At 43.0% G+C, this 10,746-nt stretch overlaps 1 protein-coding gene across 1 annotated transcript; it reads right to left on the minus strand.

The window, feature by feature from the left end:
* Window positions 1–3,599: 3,599 nt before the first annotated feature.
* On the minus strand, window positions 3,600–10,701 carry oip5 (opa interacting protein 5). The gene is made up of 5 exons (XM_021585462.2): window positions 10,410–10,701; window positions 5,396–5,462; window positions 4,701–4,823; window positions 4,506–4,587; window positions 3,600–4,220 (listed from the first exon to the last, which is right to left on the minus strand). Exons 1-5 carry the CDS (start codon window positions 10,591–10,593, stop codon window positions 4,122–4,124), a joined length of 555 nt encoding a protein of 184 aa, XP_021441137.1. The 5' UTR covers window positions 10,594–10,701; the 3' UTR covers window positions 3,600–4,121.
* Between the last annotated feature and the right edge of the window lie 45 nt (window positions 10,702–10,746).

Raw genomic sequence — 10,746 nt, forward strand, 5'->3', positions numbered from 1 at the left:
CTGAGACACTCATCTGGCTCTGTGAGATTAGATTAGCAGCCACGTGATTGGCTGAAAAAGCTGGAAATATCTCTCTACCTCATTGACATGTTTGGCACCATGACAGTTGGTGCTTTTCGACACGATGAAAACGCTGTAGAGGCCAACATAACACTAGTCCCGGGTCCTACAGAGGGAGGTTAATGAATTACATGCCTTCCTTTAGACTACGCGTCATAAAACCTACTGTACCAAAATTCGCAGGACACAATTCATACTTCGCCGCCGCCCCCCATTTTCCCAGAATGATTTCGATAACCTTATCAACAGGTTGTATGAATGGTATGGAATGGTATGAACCAAATGAGGGTAGATGTAGTTAGTTAGGGCCAGTCACTTTGTGCTGTGCCCCAGATATCCTTTAAAAAAACATTTCTGACCTGTTTTGGTTGTAACACGTGTGATCCACCTTCCTTCCGGGATCTGTGCAATATGCTATCTCATAACCTGTCTTGTTTTTATCTAATATTGTATGAACAAGTGACAAGTTGTTTTGAAAACAACAAAATCACCAACGTCTTCCATTAAATAAATATTGTACTCTTCATATGCATTAGCTTTATATAAAAGAGGGATTGTGGTGCCCGATATTATAACCAGCCACGCATGAAAAGTAGCTAGTGATGCTTGCTTACTAAAAGAGAATTGTAGAGAAATCGATTTCTAAAAAAAACAGACGGGACAAGTTCGGCTACTAAGTGGGAGATTTGAATTGAAAATGTATAAACATCTATTCTAAACTGTTTTCTATAGAATGAACACTTAAAGAATCAGGCGTGTTAGTCAGTGGCCAATAAAATAAATGGGTAATATCAGTATACTGTAATATACCCGTAGAATGATACCTCAGTTTGGAATGCAAACTGTTTTTGGTCAGAATATATTTAGTAAAAAAATAAAATAAAAAAAGCAAGCCATAAAATGTATTTGATTAGACATTTTTTTTAGAAGCAATAACAATTATGCATGATTTGTGTGTTATCTATTATCTGTTTTTTAAAGGAATTTTTAGGTTATTATTAGCTATAATCAACCTTTTTGTTTAGAGGGAAGAGTATTTAGAATATAGTATGTTCTAAGGAAGAACCACTCAGCTGGACATAAAATACCACACAGAAACAAAGGGCGGCCTAGTGGTTAGAGTGTAGAGGTGACAGGGTAGCCTAGTGGTTAGAGTGTAGGGGCGGCAGGGTAGCCTAGTGGTTAGAGTGTAGAGGTGACAGGGTAGCCTAGTGGTTAGTGTAGAGGCGGCAGGGTAGCCTAGTGGTTAGAGTGTAGAGGCGGCAGGGTGGCCTAGTGGTTAGAGTGTAGAGGCGGCAGGGTGGCCTAGTGGTTAGAGTGTAGAGGTGGCAGGGTGGCCTAGTGGTTAGAGTGTAGGTGCGGCAGGGTGGTTAGTGTAGGGGCGGAAGGGTGGCCTAGTGGTTAGAGTGTAGGGGCGGCAGGGTAGCCTAGTGGTTAGAGTGTAGGGGCGGCAGGGTAGCCTAGTGGTTAGAGTGTAGGGGCGGCAGGGTAGCCTAGTGGTTAGAGTGTAGAGGCGGCAGGGTAGCCTAGTGGTTAGAGTGTAGGGGCGGCAGGGTAGCCTAGTGGTTAGTGTAGGGGCGGCAGGGTAGCCTAGTGGTTAGAGTGTAGGGGCGGCAGGGTAGCCTAGTGGTTAGAGTGTAGGGGCGGCAGGGTGGCCTAGTGGTTAGAACATTGGACTAGTAACCAAAAGGTTGCAAGATCAAATCCCTGAGCTGACAAGGTAAAAATCTGTCGTTCTGCCCCTGAACAAGGCAGTTTAACCCACTGTTCCCCAGTAGGCCTTCATTGAAAATAATCTTAACTGACTTGCCTAGTTAAATAAAATAAAAACTGAAAGGCTACATTTTGGATTGGCAAAAACAGGTGTGTATTCTTGGGGAAACTCTATCCGGGCTTGTGTCCTAAACTACATTTAGAATGGGGTCCCATTTGGGACAGCATCAGATTCATGCGTTCTGTAAGAACCATTGATTTTAGGTTGCCTATTTTAATGCACCTCGTTTTTCCACCATTGTCCAGATCAAACTATCATGTATACATGTCTATTATGCATCTTTCCTAATAACTGAAAGCAATAGATGCCTCAAGGAGAACACTGTAAAGCATTTATTGCTACCATCCTCCTGTCTTGAATACTGTGTTTCAAAACTATTTGTAATGTGGTCTGGATCAAATGGTCTGGATCAGCACTGAGAGATTATGCATGATTGAGTAAAAGTAAATTTGTATTGCATGCAATAATACACTTTGTGTTGCTCAATAGAGCCATGATACTGATAAACTAATGTTTAGTACATTGACATATCTTGCATAACAGGGATCGTTGTTGACATTTACAGGGAAACACATTGTAACCACTTGTTCTGATCAAAATGACTTTTGATGTACAATTTTGACCAGTCAGTCAGGTTGTACTATCATTTCACACCGTGGAGTGGAATGATGGCACAAAGACTGTATTGATCTACTCGTAACCAACAGAATGAGTGTACTGTGGTTTAACTATGCAGTCCAGAGGCCCTGGACATGCTGAAACCAGTCTCTTTGCAGAGGCCCTGGACATGCTGAAACCAGTCTCTTTGCAGAGGCCCTGGACATGCTGAAACCAGTCTCTTTGCAGAGGCCCTGGACATGCTGAAACCAGTCTCTTTGCAGAGGCCCTGGACATGCTGAAACCAGTCTCTTTGCAGAGGCCCTGGACATGCTGAAACCAGTCTCTTTGCAGAGGCCCTGGACATGCTGAAACCAGTCTCTTTGCAGAGGCCCTGGACATGCTGAAACCAGTCTCTTTGCAGAGGCCCTGGACATGCTGAAACCAGTCTCTTTGCAGAGGCCCTGGACATGCTGAAACCAGTCTCTTTGCAGAGGCCCTGGACATGCTGAAACCAGTCTCTTTGCAGAGGCCCTGGACATGCTGAAACCAGTCTCTTTGCAGAGGCCCTGGACATGCTGAAACCAGTCTCTTTGCAGAGGCCCTGGACATGCTGAAACCAGTCTCTTGTCTTGTATCAACTGAATAATCTACAATAAATAGAAACATGGTGTCAAGAAACTTAGTTGCTGCCTCCTCTTCATATCTTTTAATAGACTCATCATTCCGGAGTCCAATCCTCTACCAACGTCTGAACTCTTCTAGGGACAGATTAAAAAGGTCAGAAATCTAGTTCCCCAATGAAAACTCATTGAATAGACGGTGACCTCCAAAAATAATTTCTGAATGGTTAGTCCTCAGGGTTTTGCCTGCTACATAAGTTCTGTTATACTCACAGACATGATTCAAACAGTTTTAGAAACTTCAGAGTGTTTTCTATCCAAATCTACTAATAATATGCTTATCTTATATTCTTGGCATGAGTAGCAGGAAGTTGAAATTGGGCACACTATTTATCCAAAAGTGAAAATGCTGCCCCTCATCCCAAAGAGGTTAAGGTAAAAAGAGAATGATATGCCCATCAATCCCTGGGCAAGAGATGTGTACAGACACTGAGCAAACTAATTACAGTGCAAGGTTTTACAAAGATGCAACATGGTCATAGAAGTGTGCAAATTTAAGATGTTTTATTAGTTTACAGATGTTTTAATACCTGAACACACAGTGCCATGTCTCATCTATGTGGAGCTTCACATTATCAATGTTAACTAAAGTATTCCCATTTAGCATAAACTATGAGGCAAACCACATTGAACAGTAGAATACGAGGTAGCTACTTTTCAACATCTCAAGGAGGGAACTCCCATTTTCACTCTACATTTTCGGTGGAACACCACACAGGAATGTCCTCTATTTAGTCAAAATGATTTTGAACTGTTTTTTTTTTTTTTGGCTTAACAAAAGGAGTGGCATGATGGCACAAACAGACTGGTACCCAGGCTACAAAAAGGCCCTTTAAAAACAGAATAACTAGAGAATAAAGTGCATTTGACGGAGGATTGTCAAACAGAACAGGCTCTTCCGTGTTCATTAGGGGAAGAAAATACTTGAAAAACGCGAATGTTCTGTTTTTAAAAACGTTTTGCTATAACGTGCCCTTATGAACACATCCCAGGTAGGATCAGCTTGACTACTGGACAGAGGAGGTCCCTTCATTCGTGCGGGTGTCATCCATCACTGCTGACACATTGCTAAGGTGACTTTCCGTTTCCTGGATCAGTTGTCTCAGCTGACAGGAAAAACAGACGAGACAGGGCCAGGGTGGGGGGGGGGTCAATTTAAATTGCAGGCAGTCAATTCATGAAGTGATTTGAATTTTCAGTTTATTTCCTGAAATTGACTTATCTTCAATTCAAATTAACCCCCCCAACCCTGAAGAACACCATTCACTGGAACAGCATCAGTTCAATGTAACATTCATGGCTAGAGACTAAACATGGTTTGACTACTATGGTGGAAATAGATGACGGGTGTCAACGTGCAGGGTAAAAAACAAAAAAAAAAATATTCTTACCTCACTTAAACGTTCTCCTAATGGTGCTACACTAAAGTCGAGTGTCGAGGCTTTCACCATTTGGCCAGTGCTGAAAATATAACTAGGGGGAAGGAAGAAATAATCGTATTCCATTCATGAGATAAATCTGTTTACGGAAGGTAAAAACGACAACGACAAAAACAAAAAAGGTAACTGTTTACGTTTACTACTTACCAATACATCTGGTCTTTCTTGAGGAGAAAGAGGTTGCGCAGAGCAGACAGGTGCTCTGGTGTTGAGTAGAGAATTACGCCCACGAGGCAGAGACAGCCGGCGCATTGGAGAGTGTTGTACACACTATACATGAGGGGGAGAAAGAAAAAGAACTGACACACTAAGAACACTACTCTTTCCATTACATAAGACTGACCAGGTGAATCCAGGTGAAAGCTATGATTCCTTACTGATGTCACCTGTTAAATCCACTTCAGTGTAGATAAATGGGAGGAGACAGGTGGTTAATAGAAGGATTTTTAAGCCTTGAGAGAATTGAGACGTGTGTCTGTGTGTCATTCAGAAAGTCAACGGGATATATAGTAGGTGCCAGGGCGCACCGGTTTGTGTCAAGAACTGCAACGTTGCTGTTATTTTTTATGCGCAACAGTTTCCTGTTTGTATCAAGAATGGTCCACCCATCCAAAAGGACATCCAGCCAACTTGACACAACTGTGGGAAGCATTGGAGTCAACATGGGCCAGCATCCCTGTGGAACGCTTTCAACACCTTGTAGAGTCCATGACCTGACGAACTGAGGCTGTTCTGAGGGGGCGCAAGTCAATATTAGGAAGGTGTTCCTAATGTTTGGTATTCTCAGTGTATAACTGTAGTGAAAAAAAAAACAAAAATAATTAAAGGCACATTGATCATACCATGCACTGAACAGACCATCCAGGCTCCACTCACGTTCACTATTGATGATCACATCTTGGGTGACCTCTGAAAAGAGATGACATCATTACAAAGCTGTATTCCATGTGCATCCCATCCCTTTATGAGTACTGCCTATGCCAAGAGGTCAGGTCCTTAACGGTGTAACAGTATTCCTTCTGTCCCTCTCCTTGCCCCTACCTGGGCACGAACCAGGGACCCTCTGCACACATCAGCAACTGACACCATTACGAAGCATCCATTACCTATCGCTCCGCAAAAAAAAAATGCTGGGGGAAACAACTACTTCAAGGTCTCAGAGCAAGTGACATCACCGATTGAATTGGGCATTGAGAGGCTTTGAAGCCACCGGTTGGACATATGGGCTCATGCCCAGTAGGAGCAATCCTCCATAGAAATGAATGGAATTCTACAGTATTTCAATTAAGTGTTTGAAGGACAAAAATGACATGTATTTAAGTATTTTTGCAGAGATTTTTTTTTGTCCCCGCGGTACAGACGGCGGCTATTGGTCCGCTAATACAGGACTAGTAAAGGACCATTAAATTACTTAAATTTAAAAAATACAATTAAAAAAATAAAACATTTAAAAATCACTAATCAGATTTTTCTGGGGGTGCTGCAGTACCCTCATCACCCCAACTTCCTGCAGCTATGTTTCTATCCACCGAATGTTCTAACGTTGCTATGGGAACAGCCAAACAATGGAAGTGATGGATTCCACTTCCTCTTTATTTCCTATGGAAAACTTGCCACAGTACATTATTTAAAAGGAGTAAATTTCTAAGTAAACAAGTATAATGTATTAATATCATTCAAGTTAGCTAACGTTACCATCCCAAAGGTGTTCGATGGGGTTGAGGTCAGGCCTCTGTGCAGGCCTGTCGAGTTCTTCCACACCGATCTCAACAAACCATTTCTGTATGGACATAGCTTTGTGCACGGGGGCATTGTCATGCTGAAACAGGAAAAGGCCTTCCCCTGTTGCCACAAAGTGGGAAGCACAGAATTGTCTAGAATGTCATTGTATGCCGTAGCGTTGAGATTTCCCTTCACTGGAACTAAGGGGCCTGAACCATGAAAAACAGCCCCAGACCATTATTACATTGGGACAGGTAGCGTTCCCTAGCATCCGCCAAACCTAGATTCATCTGTCGGACTGCCAGATGGTGAAGCGCTATTCCTCACTCCAGAGAACATGTTTCCACTGCTCCACAGTCCAATGGCGGTGAGCTTTACACCCCTCCAGCCGACGCTTGGCATTGCGCATGGTGATCTTAGGCTTGTGTGCGGCTGCTCGGCCATGGAAACCCATTTTATGAAACTCCCGACGAAACAGTTCTTGTGCTGACGTTACTTCCAGAGGCAGTTTGGAACTCGGTAGTGAGTGTTGCAACCGAGGACAGACGATGGAGATCGCATGGCTGTGTGCTCAATGTTATACACCTGTCAGCAACGGGTGTGGCTGAAATAGCCAAATCCACTCAATTGAAGGAGTGTCCACATACTGCTGTATCTATAGTGTAGGTTGTGATATGGCTTTATTTATTTATGGCTTCCCCCACACACTGACTACTGGTTGTGTCAGAGTTAATAGGCCTAAGTTTGTAGACAGGAAAATCTGTCTGCCTGTGGCTATGGAATCTTGACCTGTTCACCGGACCTGCTACCTGTCCCAGACCTGCTGTTTTCAACTCAATAGAGACAGCAGGAGCGGTAGAGATACTCTTAATGATCGGCTATGAAAAGCCAACTGACATTTACTCCTGAGGTGCTGACCTGCTGCACCCTCGACAACTACTGTGATTATTATTATTTGACCCTGCTGGTCATTTATGAACATTTGAACATCTTGGCCATGTTCTGTTATAATCTCCGACCCGGCACAGCCAGAAGAGAACTGGCCACCCCTCAGAGCCTGGTTCCTCTCTAGGTTTCTTCCTAGGTCCTGGCCTTTCTAGGGAGTTTTTCTAAGCCACCGTGCTTCTACACCTGCATTGCTTGCTGTTTGGGGGTTTTAGGCTGGGGTTTCTGTACAGCACTTTGAGATATCAGCTGATGTAAGAAGGGCTTTATAAATACATTTGACTAGATTGTACCTGGGCTGGAACACAGTGAGTACACAATATAAAGTGAGTATCACAATTAATAAAGTGAGTATCACAATTAAAACGTAAAATTCAGTGATGCGGAGTCATTTGAAAAAACTACTCAAAAGGCCTGCTTTTTAATAGGCCTACGCCCCGGGTCTGATTAGACAACCATTTGGATCTGTTTTAATCTACATCACATTCTAAAACTTGATTGGAGTCCACCTGTGGTAAATGCAATTGATTGGACATGATGTGGAAAGGCACACACCTGTCTATATAAAAAGGTCCCACAGTTGACAGGGCATGTCATAGAAAATAATCAAGTCATGGGGGTCGAAGGAATTGGCCGTAGAGTTACGTGACGGGATTGTGTGAAGGCACAAATCTGGGGAAGGGTACCAAAACATTTCTGAAGCATTGAAAGGCCAAGAACACAGTGGCCTCCATCTTTATTAAATGGAAGAAGTTTGGAACCACCAAGACTCTTCCTAGAGCTGGCCACCCGGCCAAACTGAGCAATGGGGGGGGGGGGGGGGGGGGGGGGGTTGGTCAGGGAGGTGACCAAGAACTCGATGGTCACGCCGACAGAGCTCCAGAGGTCCTCTGTGGAGATGGGAGAACCTTCCAGAAGGACAACCATCTCTGCAGCACTCCATCAAATCAGGCCTTTATGGTAGATTGGCCAGACGGCCACTTAGAGCTTGCCAAAATGCACCTAAACAAGATTCTCTGGTCTGATGAAACCAAGATTGAACTCTTTGGCCTGAATGCCAAGCGTCATGTCTGGAGGAAACCTGGCACCATCCCTATGGTGAAGCATGGTGGTGGCAGTTTCATGCTGTGGAGATGTTTTTCAGTGGCAGGGACTGGGAGACTAGTCAGGATCGAGGGAAAGATGAACAGAGCACAGTACAGAGAGATCCTTGATAAAAGGTCCTGAGCGCTGTGGAGCAGGTTAAGACTTGACAAAGGTTCACCTTACAACAGGACAATGACCTTAAGCACACAGCCAAGACAACACAGGAGTGGCTTCAGGCTTCAAGTTTCTGAATGTCCTTGAGTGGCCCAGCCAGAGCCCTGACTTGAACATGATCAAACATCTCGGGAGAGACCTGAAAATAGTTGTGCAGCGACGCTCCCAATCCAACTTGACAGAACTTGAAAGGATCTGCAGAGAAGAATGGGAGAAACTCCCCAAATACAGGTGTGCCAAGTTTGTAGCGTCACACCCAAGAAGACACAAGGCTGTAAAGGCTCTGAATAGTTATGCAAATGTTATATTCATTTTGTCATTATCTTTATCTTGACCAGGTCGCAATTGTAAATGAGAACTTGTTCTCAACTTGCCTACCTGGTTAAATAAAGGTGAAATATTTTTTTTTTTAATTATGGTTTTGCTTTGTCATTATGGGGTATTGTGATGTCATTATGGGGTATTGTGATGTCATTATGGGGTATTGTGATGTCATTATGGGGTATTGTGATGTCATTATGGGGTATTGTGATGTCAATGCCGGGGCGGCAGGGTAGCCTAGTGGTTAGAGCGTTGGACTAGTAACCGGAAGGTTGCGAGTTCAAACCCCCGAGCTGACAAGGTACAAATCTGTCGTTCTGCCCCTGAACAGGCAGTTAACCCACTGTTCCCAGGCCGTCATTGAAAATAAGAATTTGTTCTTAACTGACTTGCCTGGTTAAATAAAGGTAAAATAAAAAAAAAAAAATTATGGGGTATTGTGATGTCATTATGGGGTATTGTGATGTCGTTATGGGGTATTGTGTGTAGATTGATGAGGAAAAAAATGTAAAAAAAGTGGAAAGGGTCTGAATACTTTCCAAATGCATTGTATTCTCGACAGTTTAGAAGGTCCAGAAAGGTACATTAGCAGGCCACTCATGATTTATTTAGTCAGGATGCAGCCCGGTGGCCTATTGGAAAATGTGGGCTTCTCCTTTCGAACTCTCCCGCCTGAAGGAAGTGTCCAACAAGCTTCTATAGTCTTGCTTTACCTGGGCCTCTACATTTAACATTTAAAAGGAATAATCGTTGCAGCGTCTAGGTTCAGGTGCGTAATTTCACAACAGATCAAAAGACAGACAGGCTGGAGATGCCTGTAGCCTATGTGAGAAGCGTATGCATTATAGCCCATAATTCACATGCTCAATGTAAAGCTTGATACTGCAGTGAATATACCCAGTCAGTTTACACAGTGAAAGAATGTTGATTTCTATATTTATCGGTAGCCTACACTATGCTTCTCCCAGTCCCTGGGTAGCAGCTCAGAAATATAACCTAGTTTCATTTTTTTTTAGGGACAACAAATGTATCCTACCCTAAGCTACAACAACACAATGTAATGATGAATGTGATTGTTGTCAAGTGAGTACAACACGCTGTAACCCGCAGTGAATAGCCTAAGTGATTTGAATAATCTCTCAAAAGCATGGCGTTTTTGAATGCCATATTCATTTCGAAATAAAGACATGTAGCCCGCCTGATTGAGCAACCATTTGGATCCGTTTTATGGGCCTTTCCACTGCAGTTTAGCCTACAGGGTTCTGGCACATTAGCAGGCCAGTAATCATAGTGTGTTTTTTTTCAGGATGTATCCGTTAACAGACATGTTAATGTGGGGTTTTCTAGTGGCTCCATATGAATTATGATCCATAGTTTCCGAGTTTGGCTTCCGTGTTTTAAAAGCCTTCGAGAAAAAAAAAATATATATATATTATATAAATTTATATTTTCCACGGGTGAAGAAGTGCCAAGATGGAGGAAGTGGCTTCAACACAGCGCCCTCTATTAGTCATCTAGTGTATATATAAATGCATTGGTCACGATTTCTTGTTAGAAAAAAAACATTGAACACCTAATTAGCTAGTTAGATCCAATGAAGTAACTTACCAAGACAAATGAGAGAGTTGACCGATGTTGCTTCTCCACAGATCCCTCGGGAATCAGCCCACACGGTGTTGCATCGTCCACAATGAAAGGTCACGGGATTCTCGACGATGGCTTGGTTCACTGACTCATTCTCCAGTTTTTGGTCATCTGTGTCGCAGGACTGAAATGACTCAAAATCATACATTTTTTAAAAAATATTATATTCTTTCAAAATGCCACGTTGTTCAACTTCAGTGATAACCTCTTGTGTTACTTTCAAGTGTCTTCTGTGATAGTTTCCCCCCACGTGGTTTTATCGCCATCTAGCGGAGAATCATGGCGCCAAATAGTAATAATT

This window comes from Oncorhynchus mykiss, chromosome 25 (genome assembly GCF_013265735.2).
Source record: "Oncorhynchus mykiss isolate Arlee chromosome 25, USDA_OmykA_1.1, whole genome shotgun sequence".
Classification (NCBI taxonomy): Eukaryota; Metazoa; Chordata; class Actinopteri; order Salmoniformes; family Salmonidae; genus Oncorhynchus; species Oncorhynchus mykiss.